This window comes from Microchirus variegatus (genome assembly GCF_963457635.1).
Source record: "Microchirus variegatus genome assembly, chromosome: 7".
NCBI classification, from domain to species: Eukaryota; Metazoa; Chordata; class Actinopteri; order Pleuronectiformes; family Soleidae; genus Microchirus; species Microchirus variegatus.
The window spans coordinates 2612066-2629892 of record NC_139808.1 but is presented as its reverse complement, the minus strand read 5'-3'; the positions used below and the strand labels follow the sequence as shown (position 1 = coordinate 2629892).

Sequence of the window (17827 nt, the reverse complement as noted above, 5' to 3'; positions counted from 1 at the left end):
AAACGTCTGCTTTTTAATGGAATATGCACACAGTCACTGACTAATAATCAGTGGGTGAATATCAAGTAATTGCTCATTTGATTAAAATACATATTTTTGACACACACGTTGTTTAAATTTAGGGTTGCAATGATTAATTGATTGCTTAATTCATCATCAACTAATTTATAGTCAACAAATCGGATTTTTCAGCTTCTTAAATGTGATATTTTCTGGTTTAGTTTGCTCCATGTAACAAAGAAACCATTCAAACTGAATCGTGTTGGTTTGTGGACACATTTTCTGACAGTTTATGGACCAAACCATTGTTTTAAATCATAATCAGACTTCCCTAACCGCGATCGATTTGATTGACATTTTCTGCACTTCAGCATTTAACGTCATTGCAACTCACAAGTGTCTTGACAAAAGTGGTCTTAAACGTGTACTTGAGGGCTTTGACATTGGCGTCCTCGGCACTTCATCAGCACAGAATACATAAAAAGAATCCTGTTTGTGTGTTGCGGTGATGATCCAGTTAGTCTCTGTATTACAAATAATAAAATGAAACGAAAACGTTTATTTCATCCAATTATGACCCTGTGTACCTTAGATAATTGTTTATTCCCCCCCCCCCCCCCCAACATTTCCTTTTCACTTTTATTGTTAAGATTAAGCATTTTGTTTTGTGGCGTGCATAATATTGTAGATGATATTTTCTGCGCCCGCTCGAGTGTGAAATGTAATATTAAGAACTGCAGATACTGTATTACCTTAAACTCGGACCACTTCTGTGCTATCAGGCGCTAATGAAATGCTACACAGTGAATATGTTGGTTGTGAATGAGGATTTTTTTAATGATTATTGTCACCCACGACGAGGTAATGTGATCTCCTCGGGTAATAATAATGCAGATTTGTAACACAACACTTTTCACGACGCAAGTCGCTCTTTTTAAGAAGAATGAACCACACAATCAAAACACACACAAACTCAAATATATTGTATTTTATTTGTTTGAAAATACACTTCTTGTTTGCAGTGATTGGACGTTTGTTTGCTCCCTCACTTGTTCCCTGCACTGTTGTTGTTTGTTTGCGATTCTGACCACGGGCGGGGCTTAGGAAGCTGCCTGCTGATTGGCTATTGAGCTTTGGAGGGATAGAGAAAAGATTATAAACATCAGATACTTACAATTATTTTGTTGGATGTCGACGGGGGAAACTTGAGGAACTGTTTCCAGACGGACAGCGACTCCAAGCCTCTGACTACTTCCGGTTCATTGAGCTGTTACTTCAAAGCTCAGTAGCCAATCAGCACGTACCTTCCTCAGGCCCTCCTATGGTTAGTATCACAAATAAAAAACATTGCACAAAGAAATAGATGAGGGAGTGCAAAGAAGAAAGTGAGGGAGCGCAAAAGTACACGTGAGGGAGCGCAAAAAAGAAAGTGATGGAGCATCAGGGAGCGCAAAGAGGAAAGTGAGGGAGCGCAGAAGTGCAAGTGAGGGAGCGCAAAAAAGAAAGTGATGGAGCGTCAGGGAACGCAAAGTGGAAAGTGAGGAAGCGCAAAAGTACAAGTGAGGGAGCGCAAAAAAGAAAGTGATGGAGCCTCAGGGAACGCAAAGAAGAAAGTGAGGGAGCTCAAAGAAGAAAGTGAGGAAGCGCAAAAGTACAAGTGAGGGAGCTCAAAGAAGAAAGTTAGGGAGCGCAGAAGTACAAGTGAGGGAGCGCAAAAAAGAAAGTGATGGAGCCTCAGGGAACACAAAGAAGAAAGTGAGGGAGCTCAAAGAAGAAAGTGAGGAAGCACAAAAGTACAAGTGAGGGAGCGCAAAAAAGAAAGTGATGGAGCATCAGGGAGCGCAAAGAAGAAAGTGAGGAAGCGCAAAAGTACAAGTTAGGGAGCGCAGAAGTACAAGTGAGGGAGCGCAAAAAAGAAAGTGATGGAGCCTCAGGGAACGCAAAGAAGAAAGTGAGGGAGCTCAAAGGAGAAAGTGAGGGAGTGCAAAGAAGAAAGTGATGGAGCATCAGGGAGCGCAAAGAAGAAAGTGATGGAGCATCAGGGAGCGCAAAGAAGAAAGTGAGGAAGCGCAAAAGTACAAGTTAGGGAGCGCAGAAGTACAAGTGAGGGAGCGCAAAAAAGAAAGTGATGGAGCCTCAGGGAACGCAAAGAAGAAAGTGAGGGAGCGCAAAGATGAAAGTGAGGAAGCGCAAAAGTACAAGTGAGGGAGCGCAGAAGTACAAGTGAGGGAGCGCAAAAAAGAAAGTGATGGAGCGTCAGGGAACGCAAAGAAGAAAGTGAGGGAGTGCAAAGAAGAAAGTGATGGAGCATCAGGGAGCGCAAAGAAGAAAGTGAGGGAGCGCAAAGAAGAAAGTCCTAAATTCTTGATTCCCTCTCACATGGGGCTGTTTATGAAGGTGCTCACTGTGCTGGACTTTGCTCCGTCGTAGGATGCAGGACCTTGTAGCTATGAAAGCAGGTGGCAGATTAGCCGTATACAAGCTGTCAGCTGCCGACGCCCTGATCTACCTCTTTTTTTTCCCCGCCCTCGGTCTCAATCGGACGTGAAAACCTCCCTAAGACACTAACTTCATAGCTGTCAGTTTTTCCCTTCTTTCCCTGCGTCTGACTGGTCTCCTCTGGAGGCCTGCGGTCCTATTGAGCTGTGAGAAGCTTCTGGTGTGTTGTGTCTTATCAAGCTCCTCTTAGGGGGCTGCTGCTCCCCTATATGTTTCTCTCTCTTATTGAACCCTTCCCGGGGCCTGTGGAAGCCGGGTCTGCTCGGCAGAGCCCACTAATATTCCTTAATGACGTGGCATCTGTCTCTGTCAAAGTCGCTGCCGCCGCCGCCGCCAGACGCAGCCTATTGTGTCTGACTTCACAGAGAGATAAGCAGTCCTCTCTCTTAGACACAGACGAAGGGACAATAACATCAGCACAAGCCCGAAAAACATCAGCGCTAACGGGCGAAATATAGTGGAGGAAAAAAAAATAAGTCAACAAATAAGTGTGAAACATACGACGGAGGCAAACATTTTTTTTGTTTGTTATCGTTTAATCTCTTGACTCTGATGACAGGACGCACATAAATATTTAAAATATGTACACGTGTCTGTGATGACGTTTCCTGTAGAATTAACAAGGTTTTACCTCAATAACGTGGATCTGAAGAGCACTGACGCTAACGTGCACGGATGTGCGACACAACACTTTTTAAGAAGAACGAGCCACACAATCGAAACGCACAATCTGCAAATAAATCGATGTAATCGTTCAAAAATATCGTATTTTATTTAGTGGTTCAATTCGTCAATGCTAACGGACATTAACGCATGGCGCGTTTCCACGACGACTGACCCAAAAAAGACGCACGTGAAGTCATGATTACGTGCCGCGACACCGGAGTCCAGCCACCGTTTACCAGTTAGCTCTGTTAGCTTCTTTAGCGCCGTTAGCGAACTGGAGCAGTCTGTTTATTAAAAGAAAAGAGCAGCGCTACAAATTACTAGCGTACCTGTGTACTGGGTATGTGTGCCTCTGTTTTTAAACTTTAGCGTTACTTTAGAGACTCATTTTAACAATCGGGAGTCACGCAAACATGACGTCACGCACGTCTTTTTTCCAGTTAGTTGTGATGGAAATGGTTAACGCTGACGCCGCTAACCGCCGTTAACGCGCTAACGTGCCCAGCACTAATTGTTTTTTTACGACAATACACTTCTTGTTTGCAGTGATTGAAATTTTGTTTGCGATTCTGACCATGGTTCGGGACTTATGAAGCCGCCTGCTGATTGGCTACTGCGTTTTAGAGCGACAGCTCAATGGTTGGAGTCGATGTCCGTCTGAAACGGCATCCGACAAAATGATTGGAAATATCTAATGTTTGTCAGATTATAAACGTTACGTAGATACTTGCAATTATTTTGTCGGATGTCGACGGGGGAGAAAACTTGGGGAACGAGTTCCAGACGGACATCGACTCCAAGTTGTCAGTGATAGCTGAGAATTCTAACTTCATTCTCAGATTTCTGAGTTTATTCTCAGATTTCTGAGTTTATTCTCAGATTTCTGAGTTTATTCTCAGATTTCTGAGTTTAAAGTCAGAAGTCAAATATTTTTTCCTGTGTGGCCCTAATCCTCTTCCGTACTCTTTTGACTCCTGATGACAGGACGGACATTTTGGAGTATGCATAACACGTGTCGGTGCTGGCGTTTCCTGTAGAACTACCAAGGTTTTTCTCAATAACGTGGATCTGAAGGGCGCTGACGTGCGTGGATGCGCCCCGTCTGAATCAACATACCACTTTTTAACAGTGATTTTCTGGAACCTCGCCACCCTCTGTCTTTCCATCTGTGTGTTTACAGAGACACTCAGAGCTTGGCACACTGGAACCAGCCATCATGGCTAATGATGGGAATGTGTGTGTGTGTGTGTGTGTGTGTGTGTGTGTGTGTGTGTGTGTGTGTGTGTGGTACAGAGGGCACAAGTGTGAGTTTGTGCGCGTTTACATTAGCATGTTCTCTGTGTGTGTGTGTATGTGTGAACGTCCCGGTGCCAGAGAAAGCATATTGGTGGCGACTGGCATGGTTTACTTCTGTCGAATCCTGTGTGAGCGTCAGCAGCAGAAGGTCTGATTGGCCGTCGGTGCCGCTCGGCGAAGCCGCCTCTCTTCTTTTTCCTCGGAGAATGACGGCCTGCGACGCACGCAACGCCGTCCAGGCGTCGCGTCCGCCGCGGCCAAACAGCAGAGCAGATTAACGGTGTTTCCAATTCGTGGATTATCTCGCAAAAAAACGACAGGCACCGCAAAACACACACCACATCCGTTATATTACTTCCTTTTTTTTCCCGCCCCTGTTTTGAACACATTAGGCCTTTCGTAACACTGTTGATACGAACTGACATTTCTTTAATGTTATGAAACACACCCATGGTGGGGAGAAGAACATCATCAGATCATCGCTGGTATTTGAGACTTTGTAGATCATTTAGCCAGCCCGGAGGAAATGGTCTGCGCACTTCTTCCACCATTGACTATACATCATTTATATTGGATTGTGTGTACGTTGAAGTCGACGGAAGGAAATCAATCAAAGCAAATCAATAGAATATAGTCACGTTTGTTCCTATCCGCTGATGTTGAGGTGCAGTCGGTATTAAGTTTGCTCTACTGTACCTCACAGAGCTTAAAGGGATAGTTCGGAATTTTTGACATAAGACCTATTTTCGGCGTGATCAGAGGCGAATCTAAAGTCTGTAGGGGCCCTAAGCAAAAAATCCCAGGGGGGCCCTTCCAACCAGTGTTCATCACCATTATGTTATAAATAATCTGACACCAACGACATAAAAAGTATGTGAGAATATAAATGTAAAGAACAATAAAATACTGTAAATAGCTTTTAAAAACCTATATAAACTTAGTAAAAAAAAATACATTACACTGTAAATAATCCTCTTCATTTTCCAACTTGCAGAACGATAACTTCACACAGGTTAACCTGAGGTGGGGCCCCTTTAGGGAGGTTTCCTACAATGGGCGATTTACATTGTATTTTAAGGGGGACGGGGAGGCGGCTGGTCACTGCACATTTCAGTAAAATCAGCCCTCAGGCTCTGAGTGTCGGGGGGGCCCCCTATCAACTCGGGGCCCCAAGCAGTTGCCTGCCTTGCCTGTTCACAAGCTGCGCCTCTGGGTGTGATGGAGACCAACTCAGCCGGTTTGGCTCTGCCTCGGGTGCACTGTGGAGTCCGTATGAGCTAGCCATAGCACCAGCGTACTCGGCAACTAGAAGAACTGAATGAAATTTCTTGAAAACGTCTCCAGACGTCTCCATCACACCGGTTGAGTTGGAAAATAGGTCCTATGTCCAAAATTCCGAGCTATCCCTTTAACTAAGTTTTGTATTTTTTTTTTTTTTGTAAAAATGAACATGTTTTCCTGATTTTGTTGTGCCCTCAGCAGCAGTCACACCTCAGCTCAGACTGTATATGATTATGAGTAGAGTTAGCAGCCCCAGTGCTTGGTTTTTTTTCCTCTCCTCCTGTTGCTGCCCCATTACCTGTGAGTGAGTCAAGCTCCGAAACCCTCAAATATAATTGCAGGTGGGCTGAGGTGCATATGGCCCTTCAGTAATGACGGTCACTCATCTCCAACCTCCAGCTAAAGGGGAATTAATGCTCCTCAGGGCCTCCATGGATCTAGCATTACCATGTGCTGTCTGTCTGCGTCAATGGCTCCTCCAGCCTAATGGTCATTGGCCGGCTGCTTCTCTCTGGGCCAGAGCTCCGTCTGGCTGACAGTGCACCTCAATCTTCTCGCAGCGCAGACACGGACACGGATCTGCCCCGATACAGGAGCTCGTAATGGCTGACCTGTCAGGAAGATGAGCAATCCACGCCGCTATCTATCTTTATTTGTCTCACTTTTGGGTTTTTTATTAGTCCAGTTAGAGTAATAAAACAGGATTTCATGGATTTTTTTTTTTTCCCCAGGAAAACATAGTTGTTCACATAGGAAATGGCAGGGAAAACGGATACTTGTGATGTTTATGTGACAGCAAATGATGCAGAGGAGACACACGGGGGTCTCTGGGGATGGAAACAAATGGTGTACACGGATATATGGTTATATATCCATTACTATGTTAAAAAATATGAGGCTATAAGACTGTGCAATAGAGAGTGTCTTATATGCTTTTTTCAGCATCAATTATATGAACACACCTGAGAAACAATCACTCAAAATCTTTGAAATCGGATTGAATTGGTGAAATTTGGAAACACGTCACAGTTCAAAGTTCACTTGGCTCGTTTTTATGAACAAAAATAAAATAAAGTTTTGTCTATTTTATCTTTGACTTCTGCACAATTATTGCTACTTTATATCGCTACTAAAAATGCGATATAAAATGACTCATGACTCATAACTCAACAACATAAGAAAATTCCTTTTTTAAAGCCTGAATATGTGACCTATGAATGCACACCCCCAGGATGTCCATATAAGGAGTTGTGTATTATTCCACTAATGAAACGTTTATTTTCAAGATTAAGCTTCAAAACACTGACCTGTCATCCATATCTTAAGTTTCTTTAGACCCAATATTATTATTGTAAAAGCCCATTTTGCTGCTTTTCCACCTTAGCAAGACAGGAAGCCATTTACCAAGCGAGTGTTTTTCACCTGCTAATTTTATACAATTTGTACGACGGTGGGTGACGGAGTTTCTCCGTGGTTTTGCATGTTTTGAGGAAGTAATGTCTGCCATGAGTCTTGCACTCAGAAGTGGGCCCAGAGAGCACTCACTGTGCTGCACATTAAGGGAAGGAATATCGTTTTCAAAACAAATTTGACATGGGTTTTTAGAATCGACTTGGGAAAAATTGCATTGCTTAAAATTCTCAAGGTTACGTATTCTGTTCAATGGCGCGGAGGAAAAACTTTGCTCTTATTTTATGGTTTAATAAGATTCCGTTAATAACTTCTTCCACCTTGACAAAAATGGAACGGAGTGTGTGTTTCGGAGTGTATGTGAAAATGTGCAGGTGTGTGACAAAGCTACCTTATTTACAACTGAGGGATAGTTTCCTTCTCTGTACACTTAGAAATAAAAGTAGAACCATGGTTCTACTTTGCCTTTTTGGCTCCACGTGGAACCCTTTTGAAGGGTTCCAACAAGAACCCTTTTAAAACCCTATTCAGGAAAGGGGTTTTAAAGAGTGCTCTGGATCAAAATGGTTCTTACTGGAACCATTAGTGTTACCAAGAACCCTTGAAAATCCTTTCTTTGGGAAAGGGTTTTTTCGGAAGCAAATGGTTCGAAGTAGAACCTTATCCCCTGTAGAAGAACCCTTCTTTCTAAGAGTGTATGTGCATGTGTGTTTGTGAGTGTGTTCTTCGATGTGTTACCTCTTTTCTGTCATAAATACTGACCTTGTGGGGAGAAATAGTCCTCGTGGGAGCCAGAACCTGGTCCCAGTGAGGCAGAACCTCAATTCTGAGATTAACTGTATGGTCAATATTTGAGTTGTACACTCTTAGAAATAAGGGTTCCAAAAGGGTCCTTCTACAAGGGCTGAGGTTCTACCTGGAACCATTTGCTTCTGAAAAAACCCTTTCCACTGAGAGGGTTTTTCAAGGGTTCTTGGTAGCACTAATGGTTCCAGTAAGAACCTTTATGATCCAGAGAACCCTTTAAAACCCCTTTCCTGAATGAAGGATTTTAAAAGGGTTCTTGGTGGAACCCTCTAAAAGGGTTCCAGGTAGAAACTTTTTGGTTCTATGTGGAGCCAAAAAGGGTTCTCCTATGAGGACAAGCTGAAGAACCTTATATGGTTCTACTTAGCACTTTTATTTTGAAGAGTCTAGGGTTAGGGTAAGGTATTAACTAGACCTTTACTGGTGTGTTTGAGTGTGTTTGAGTCTGTGTGTACGCAGAACTGTAGAAAATAAAATGAAGGCTGCAACTAACCCTTATTTTTTATAATATATTGATATACTGTTGATTGTTTGGTCCATAAAATGTCAGAAAATGTAAAAAAACAAACACAAAAAACCCTAATCCTGGAAATGATGTTTCTCAAATGTCTTGTTTTGGTCCACAAACCAAAAATGATTCATTTTTAATGACTTCTTCGTTTATATGGAGCAAAGAAACCAGACAATATTCAAAATCAAGAAGCTGAAAAATCACAGAAACTGGCTTTAAATTCTTTAGAAAACACTCAAAGGGATTGAGTAATAGTTTCAGCCCTAAATAAAATGAATGAAACTAAAATAAAAGAACCCAACCACCGGTTCCTAAGATACGGTGTTGTCGGCGACATCACCTTTTAAGTTTTACTTTGAGAAGTGAACTGAGAAGTGTCGCTTGAACCCGAACAAACAGTACCCCCCCCCCCCCCCCCCCCCACGATCCCTCGCAGCTGGGCCAAAAATAAGACACCAGGCTAATCTCACCAGAGTGCTCGTCTGGCATGGTCTGAGTTTCTGGGGCCAGGTTTGCTTCTGCTCAGTGGAAGGAAAGTGTCTCTGGCCGCCTGCCCAGCTCTCAGCTTGACAGAGACGGATCATATGGATCGCGGTGTGTTTTCTTCTTCTCTAATTGCCGCGCATCAACCCATCAATCGCTCAGACGTAAGATTTCATAACGGAGCGACACATCATTACCGTGACGCTTTTAAACGAGACGTGAAAACGACTGCTAAAAACGTGACGTCTCGAATGGCATTGATTTGTCACCGAGAGTCGAGGACGCGATCGTTTAAATCGCAGGATAAAAACAGTGACTCGCTCAAACGTAAACAGTGCCCACAAAATGTAATCTACAAGAGACTGTGGCGAACTGAAGCGTTGTGTAAACATTATATACTGTAGCCTCCGGCCAGGTTGTTTTGAGCCGCTCTGGAGAAGTTTTTATTTTTTTATTTTTCCTTCATTGACCAGGCAGGAGTTCCTTTGGGATAATGTGTGTGAGTGTTTTGGCAGCTTCTGTGTTTAATTTGGTGAGGAATTAGTGCAATTTTATTCAGTTACCAAAGGAAACACGTGTGAAATATGCTCATTTTGAATGATTAATTACATAAACAGAAATATATATATATGTGTATATATATATGTGTGTATATGTGTATATATGTATGTATGTATGTATGTATGTATGTATGTATATATGTGTATATGTGTATATGTGTATATGTGTGTATATGTATATTTATGTATATATGTGCATATGTGTGTATATGTATATTTATGTATATATGTGCATATATGTGTATATATGTGTATATATACACATATATATATATACACATACATATATATGTGTATATATGTGTGTATATGTGTATATATGTATATGTATATATGTGTGTGTATATACTGTATGTATATATGTGTGTGTGTATATATGTATGTATATATGTGTATATATGTATGTAGATGTATATATGTGTATATGTGTGTATATGTATATTCATGTATATATGTGCATATATGTGCATATATATTTGTATATATGTAGATATGTATATATGTGTGTATGTATGTATATATACATATATTTCTTTTTTCCAGTCTTTATGCACGGGCAAATAGGAACAGCCGGGCAACAACAGGTCATTTGAAAGCAAACCGTAAGAATAAAAAAAAAGCATTAGTTGAGAGCAAACTCTCAAATATTGAAAGTTTGTACGTTGTTTTGATTTACACAGCATCTGAGGAAACAAAATCAACCGGAAACCTAATATTGACCATATATTTGAATGGAATGGAAGTCGCTATATCATAATTCAAAAATGTTTCTAACAGATATTTCAACATTTATTCACCTTTGATCCGATTAACATTTCTTAATCTTAACTTTAACTCCACTATTTTACTCAAATAAGTGACGATAGGCTGAGTAAGTCACTCTGAATCAGCTGCACGCCGTAACCGCGCGGCATTTAAGACTTTAAGATGACACTAATTGCTTTTTAACAACATGTTTTTCTGTGGCAGAACTATACAGAATGGTTTTCGTGGTATTAAAAGTAGGTCTTTGTGTGTCTCGGGGCAGGAGGAGGATAAGTGGTATAGTTCTCTCAGGCGTCGCTCTGTTGTCGACTTCAGATCCTCCACAGAGAGAGAGAGAGAGAGCATCCACTGCTGAGTCAGCCCTAATTTATCCAGAGGTAGCAGACTAATCTCCCGAGTGCCTTCCTCGCTGTCATTGGTCCAAGCATCTGTCTTTCTGCCTCTACCTTTCCAAATGTCCTCTGGATGTAGCATCCTAAACCCATTTCTTTGATTCATAAGTAGTGCTGGGCACGTTTTACGGCGGTTAACGGTGTCAACTTTAACGCACATGACACGTTTTTACGTGACGACTGACCCGGAAAAAGACGCCCGTGACGTCATGTTTACGTGACTCCCGATTGTTTAAATGAGTCTCTAAAGTAGCGCTAAACAGAGGCACACACACGCAGTACACAGGTACGCTGGTTATTTGTAGCGCTGCTCTTTTTTCGTTTAATAAACGGAACGATGCTGTGCAACTGGAGGCACGCTAACGGCGCTAAAGGAGCTAACGCAGCTATCGGAGCTAACTGGTGCCTGGACTCTTTGTGCTGCCACGGCACGTAAACATGACGTCACGCATGTCTTTTTCGGCTTAGTCGTCATGGGAACACGCCATGCGCTAGCGTTGACGCCGTTAACGTGCCCAGCACTATTCATAAGACTTTGGCTGAATTCCAATTCCTTGCTCAACCCTCAATCTCAAAAATGCGCGCTCCCTCTAGTGCAAGTGCTGTCCCGATTCTCAGAAAAATTAAGTTGAGGGGTAAGTTTAAGGGCTGTATCGCCCTCAATATTGAGATTTTTTTCCGAGACCACCCTTGGGAGCAAGGGCTACCCAGAATGCATTGCGTGTTTTGACATAACAAAGATGGCGCCGAAAGCAGCGAAACGAGTACGCTACAAATGAAGTATTTTCTTTGTTAATAGAGATATAAAAATGATGAAAACCATTGTATTATCTTAGTTTAGGCCCATATTATAAATTACTGACGTCATTGTTGCGTAACGTTTATTTTTATTTTACGATATTTTGTCAATAGGCGGCCGGTTGCGGACAAGCGATGGTTTGCTATGGTTTACTTTTCAATAAGTCGTGGTGTGTGGTAACTGTCAGCTGAATATTTGTATGAGTATCATCTTATAACTAACTGACAACCTAATAACTTGACTGACAAACGGATCGTTAATAAATAATCGTGACGTAAATGCGTTCTTCTTCTTCTTCTTCTTTTTTGGAGTTGACAGACTGGACGCAGCTTTTGCGTAATTCTGCCCCCCACAGTCTGAAGACGTATTTGCATTTAAGGGGTGTCCCATATCTAAGTGATAAAAAAAATTACCCTCAACACTTTTTGGTTTTGAGGGCCAGTTAAGATTAAGGGTTAAGATAGGAATTGGAATTGGCCCTTTGTCTGATTAAGAGATAATACTCCTTATACCTAAGAGGCTGTAAGATAAATTCTACACATGTAAGGTTTAGGATAGCTTGTAGAAAGCTTGTTGTATTAAGTGACAAATATTCTGTCAGCCAGCTGCGAGTAAGGCTGCTTGTCTTAGTTCCAAAGGACTTAACATGGAGATAGAAGGTGTTCGCCCAGCAGTGAGGATCCACTGGAGTGCGTTTGTGTTTATTTAATTCGATCCTGGCTGACAGAACTGCATCTAGTTAGCTAAGTGCTTAGCCATTAAGGCTCTGTTCTGTGTTGTAATTCTGCTACAGGGGCCGCGGCTGTTGGCTTTAAAGCCCAGGTTATGTTCTGCTCGATGTACGTTAAGCGTCTGCCATCTTGTGCCGCCACGCTGAGAACGAGGAAAAAAACGGCAATTGCGCGCGATCGTCGCAGTTAAATTAAAGGCTCTGAAGGTTCGTCTGACCTCCCCTCTTTTTTTTTTTTGTTCTTTTATCTGCAGATCTACAGTGAGAAGAAGAGCCAGTTTGAAATCAAGAGAAATAATCCCAAGGACTTGGTGGAGAGGGTGGCCAGGGACATCTCCAAACTGCTCAACAGTAAGAGGAAGGCTCTGGAGGTAAGTGGGCGGGGCTACACGGGACTTGTTTACACACTCACGCTCGGCACACCATTTCATTTTCATTTCAATTGATTTTTTAAAGGGCACATATTATGCAAAATCAGGGACTCTGGAGGCCCCGTGAGTAGGCAAAGTGTGAAAAAAGATGACCCAGTCATGTTTTTGTGGTCCGCCTCAGTCTAAGTACAGGAAATGAAACACTCTATGTTGACTTCTGCACTCGTTGTGACCTCACAATGTGCAAATTATTGGAATTATTGTCCTGCCGAGCTCTGTTTTGTCCCTAAAAAACCTGAGAGTGCAGTCGAGGGCAATAGTATCCGGAAGAGAGGAAGTCTGCGAAAGTGTTCTATTCTTGTCTGCACAGTGCAGCACAGAGTTCTACACAAACTTCCAGCCTCGGAGGATTTACGTGTCCAGTGTATACATTTTATATATGACGGTGATAGTGACCGCTTTTCCAAATCCCAACTGCTGTTAGCTGCCGTTAGCCTCAGTGACGCTGACAGAGTTTCCTGTGTCTCATTTGCATATTTAAAGAGACAGGCACTCAAAAGCGAGCGTTCTGAACAGGGCTGTTTTGTTCAGGGTGGTTAAACTGCTGTGGTGCTTCATCGTTCATTAGGACACCAGGGTACTAGGTTCACTTGGAGAAATAGGGTATAACATGAGTCCTTTAAGTTTTATTTACACTGACATGTATTGAACTCCCTTTCCAAGGAGTGTGTTCAACTTTACTCCTTTTTAAACTTGAACTAATTCCTCTTTATTGCTGGAATAAAACTTTATTTATCCAATCCATTTATTTTGTGGCATAGCACTAAAGAGTTTTTTTTTGCCAGAATTGGTTCCGGCCTTGTGCGATCCCCCTAAAGGATAAACGGTGGAGATAATGAATGGATAAACTTTTGCATTTGTTGAATATTGGCGTATATTTTTTTATTTTCAGTATTATTTTTGTCGTCGTCTGTGAGAAGAAGCATTATCTCAGAGGTTATCATTGCGATGTTATGCATTTGGCATTGTAATTATTTCCACTGTTGTGCTCAGACAGCCCTGTGATTAGTTAAAAATTTGTTTTGCTCTCACAGCGAGGAGCATCTCGAGACGAAGAGGGGAAGAGGGTGTGAGGGACGGATGAGTGTAGTGAAATGAGAATGTGTACATGATCAATAAAATATTCATTTATGGTCATTCTGGAAAAATAGATTTTAACATCTAAAAGTTCCATCTACTATTCAGTAGTCTTTAGTCTTAAATACATGTTTTTTTTTAATTATTATTACACATCATGTCGAATAGTTTTAATTCCTAAATTATCAATAATTTTAATTTGTACTTTGTTAACACTTAACCCTCAAAATGTTAAAAAAAATTGTTTTGCTTATTTTAACCATAAAAGGAACGGAGAATGTCCCGTAACTAAGTGTTTTTTTTTCTTAACTTCCGTCACTTCACTTTCCTTTATCTTCCAATATGTGGCAGTTATTTACCAATTACTGCATATTAAAAGGTGCATATTAAAACACTGCAGTTGTACGTGAACCACGCCAGATTTTGTGTGTTAAAAGTGCCATATGTAAGAATGTGGCCAAAAACGGTTACTACATTCAAATTCAAAATACCGAGGTCTTTTATGGTTTGTTTTTCTGACGTAACTGGCAACCCGTGGTTGCTCTGCAGCTGAGACTCTACTGACTGCAATGATTGGTAGACGGCGGTAGGTGGCGCCACATGCCAAAACATGATTTCAAAACATAAGGATGATTTGCAGTCTGCAAAATATTTTTTTTAATGCAAATATTTTGTCTGTACTGTTGTTGTTGGTGAGTTCAGTTTGTTATATGAACATTATTCCTGAGTCTCTGTGACATATTAGGAGGATTTTATGGCCAGTTGCTTAACATTTATTACATAATGCACCTTTAAATTTGAAATTAGAACAGTATAAAACACATTTACAGTAACGGTAACACTTTAGATTGGGGAACACAAATTAACTAGGTGCTTACTAGCTTGCGTATAAGTGGCATGCTAGCTCTTTATTGGCAAATATTAGGCACATATTAACACCCTATGTAGGAAAAATCTTAATTCATGCCGTAATAGAGGTAGAATATGGTTGTTAATACGTGCTTAATGATTATTAATAAAGGGCTAGCATGCTACGTATATATGTTAGCAAGCACCTAGTTAATGGTGATGTGTTCCCTAATCTAAAGTGTTACCACAATAAAAATGTTTGAGGCCCCAAAAAATGGAAACTAATAACTAAAGTGTTCTTCGCACTCTCTTCTCTTTGAAATCATAGACGCTAATTCTCAGGCTTTCTGAAAACAGCGCTAGTGATTTTTACCGATAGCACAAACCCGTTTACCCCATAATGGCTGTGGTTTTCTTCCTCTTCTTCATGTTTTTTGTTGTTGTTGTTGTTGTTACTCAGGCATAATTTATCCAATAACCCAGGGGTGTCAAACTCATTTTCACTGAGGGCCACATCAGCATAATGGTTACCCTCAAAGGGCCAGATGTAACTGTCATACAGAATAAATGTAACTTAATGTAACAAAATATAATGTAAAATAAAGGTAACTACTCTGTTACATATTGCTAAATAACTTTCTGTATTTATTACTTATTCAATTTCACTCGTCGCATGATGCGTATACAATGATACATTGCGATCTAGCGGCGGGATGCCGTCACTTTGTGGGCAACGCAATCGCCTTGCATTGTGGGAAATGTAGTTTATGGTCAACGCACACGCCTTAAAGCAGCATAGACCTATTTTAACACAGATTTTTAAGACCAATTAATCACTCGCGGGCCACATAAAATGACGTGGCGGGCCACATCTGGGCCCCCGGGCCTTAAGTTTGACACATGTGCAATAACCCCTTAGCCTAACTTTGATTATCTTAACCAGCTACTTAACTGTAACACTTTCCTAACCTGTAACCAACCCTGAAACGTAGACTTAAACCTGAAAAAGCCGGAATTATCCTTCCAACCACAGACACGCATGCACAAACACTTAGCCTTCAGTTTATGTGTGCGTGTAATAATGTGTGTGTGTGTGAAAGTGGTTGTGATATGATGCGAGTGTCATCCATGTCCAGGCACCACCTTTAAGAGAAGAAGCGATGTCCACTTTTCTTCACTCTGTTTCTGTCCAGATATGGTCACTCAAGGCGAGAGAGTGGGCATTTGTAACTCCAAAAAAAAGAATAAAAATAAATAAAAAAAACACACAGCTGAAGACTTATAATGGGGCAGAAGTGTCTATCTTTCAAAAGCACAAGGTCTTGCGGGATGAGACAAATTCATTCCAAGGGGTGGGGGTGGGGGGGGGGGGGGGGGGGGAGGGGTGAACTGAAGTTTCTCAAAGGCATGGTTAATTCTACGGGCTTGGATCTTGAAAGGGGAAGAAGGTGTTCTGTGCGTCTCCTGTGGTCATGTGTAGGATTGGATTTGGAAGAGCAGAGCATTGATCCTCCAATCCTTTTTTATTTTCAGTACAGGGGGGGGGGGGCACTTCTTACATTACACCCCCCCCCCCCCCTTCCTCCTCCCATCAGCACTTCTTTGAACACACACACACACACACACACCCTAACCGCCTCACCTTATCCCCCACAGGCGACATTGTCACCTCACATCCTGTCTGGGAGATTCACTCAGGAGGGGAGGAAATGAGGTGAAAAAAGAGAGAGAGACGCTGGAATGAGAATGTCTCCCTGGGGCATGGAAAAAAAAAAATCAAGAAAATTATGTTCAGAAATTCATAGATTTAAAAATGAGCAGCAAGCAGGGAGGGACTGAGAGATGGTGCAGGAGTGTGTGTGTGTGTGTGTGTGTGTGTGTGTGTGTGTGGGGGGGGGGGGGTTAGACGGAGGTAGAGAAAGAGTTTTGGGGTAAAAATCCAAAGAAAGTCAAAGAATAAACCTGCGATGTCGAGAAACAAACCTTCACAAAGACGAATGCAACAGATTCTGCTCGGTAATTACTATTTTTCTCTCCTGCTAGAACAAAAAAAAAAAAGTGCAGAAATTCGCATGGACTTATTATTTATACACGGAGGAAAAGTGAAAGCGTGTGTGTCTTAATGCAGTCTGTAGATAAGAAGGTCTGAAACTCTTGACTGTATTTTATATTCCAGGCGGTTTCTCGCCCTCCTGTAATGGTTATTTAGTCGCATACGTTCCCTGCCACACATTTAAAAGTGTGTGTGAGCGTGTGTGTGTGTGTGTGTGTGTGTATGGGAGCATTGTGTTTGCATTGCAGGGAGAAATTATTCATCCGCAACCTATTAAAAAAAATACTGCTCCTGGTGATTTGTCGCTCTGGATTCTGTTGCTTTAGCCTTCATTTTCTAAATTAGCGACACATTCTGATGATTTAAATATTGTGTTTATTTGGTAAAAGGAATAAAAAGGGGGAAAAAAAAACAGCAAAACACACAAATGCGGTTGCCAGGTGTGCATAAAAAAATCCTTTTGAATGCCTGAATTTATGGGATATTAGAGAATAGTCCACCTTTGCCAGTGCACTGTATACCTGCATCTAAAAAGAGATGTTAGTCTAAATATGTAAAACAATATATTTATATCATTTATATTCAATCATAGCGCTCTTGCCTTTGCAGCAAGAAGACCCGGGTTTCCTGGGTTCGAGCCCCGTTTGGAACAACTTCGGAACAAGGGTCTTTCTGCAAGGAGTTTGCATGTTCTCCCCGTGTGTGCGTGGGTTTTCTCCGGGTTCTCCGGCTTCCTCTCACAGGCCAAAAACATGCAATATGGGGATTAGGTGAATTGGTGACTCTAAATTGACCGTAGGTGTGAGAGTTTGAGTAATTGGTTTCTATATGTGTCCCCCCCCGCGACCCTCCAGTGGAGGATAAAGTGGTAGATAATGGATGGATATTCGATCACGCCTATAATAATAGCTTTATTTGTTTAGCACCTTTAAAGCTGAACTAGACCGGAAGTTCCTATTAACGCTGTTTTTTTGGTGTGTATCTGCGTCATTACCTTGTTTATGAAGCCCTGACGGTTTCGAAACAAACAGTTCAGCCACTGCTGAGAACGTTGTGTTTTATTGTAATCTCGGGGCTCAACGAGATCACTGAAAATACCGTAATAGTTACGTAAGCAGCAGTTCTCCTGAACAACCGATCGTCCTGCTCCGGGCACTAGTCCGGGCACATCCGGTTGCGTACATTGAACCGCAGAAGAAGAATAACGTCCGTTGTGGA

The 17827-nt window shown here is 41.7% G+C and overlaps 1 protein-coding gene across 1 annotated transcript in view; it reads left to right on the top strand.

Moving 5' to 3' along the window:
- The window catches only part of cacna2d2a (calcium channel, voltage-dependent, alpha 2/delta subunit 2a), a gene marked incomplete at both ends in the record, with an annotated part of 211852 nt that overhangs the window by 45987 nt on the left and 148038 nt on the right, over window positions 1–17827 (top strand). The window contains one exon of the mRNA XM_083892588.1: window positions 12454–12570. Within this exon, the coding sequence (XP_083748714.1) occupies window positions 12454–12570 (117 nt within the window). The remainder of the gene's footprint in view (window positions 1–12453; window positions 12571–17827) is intronic.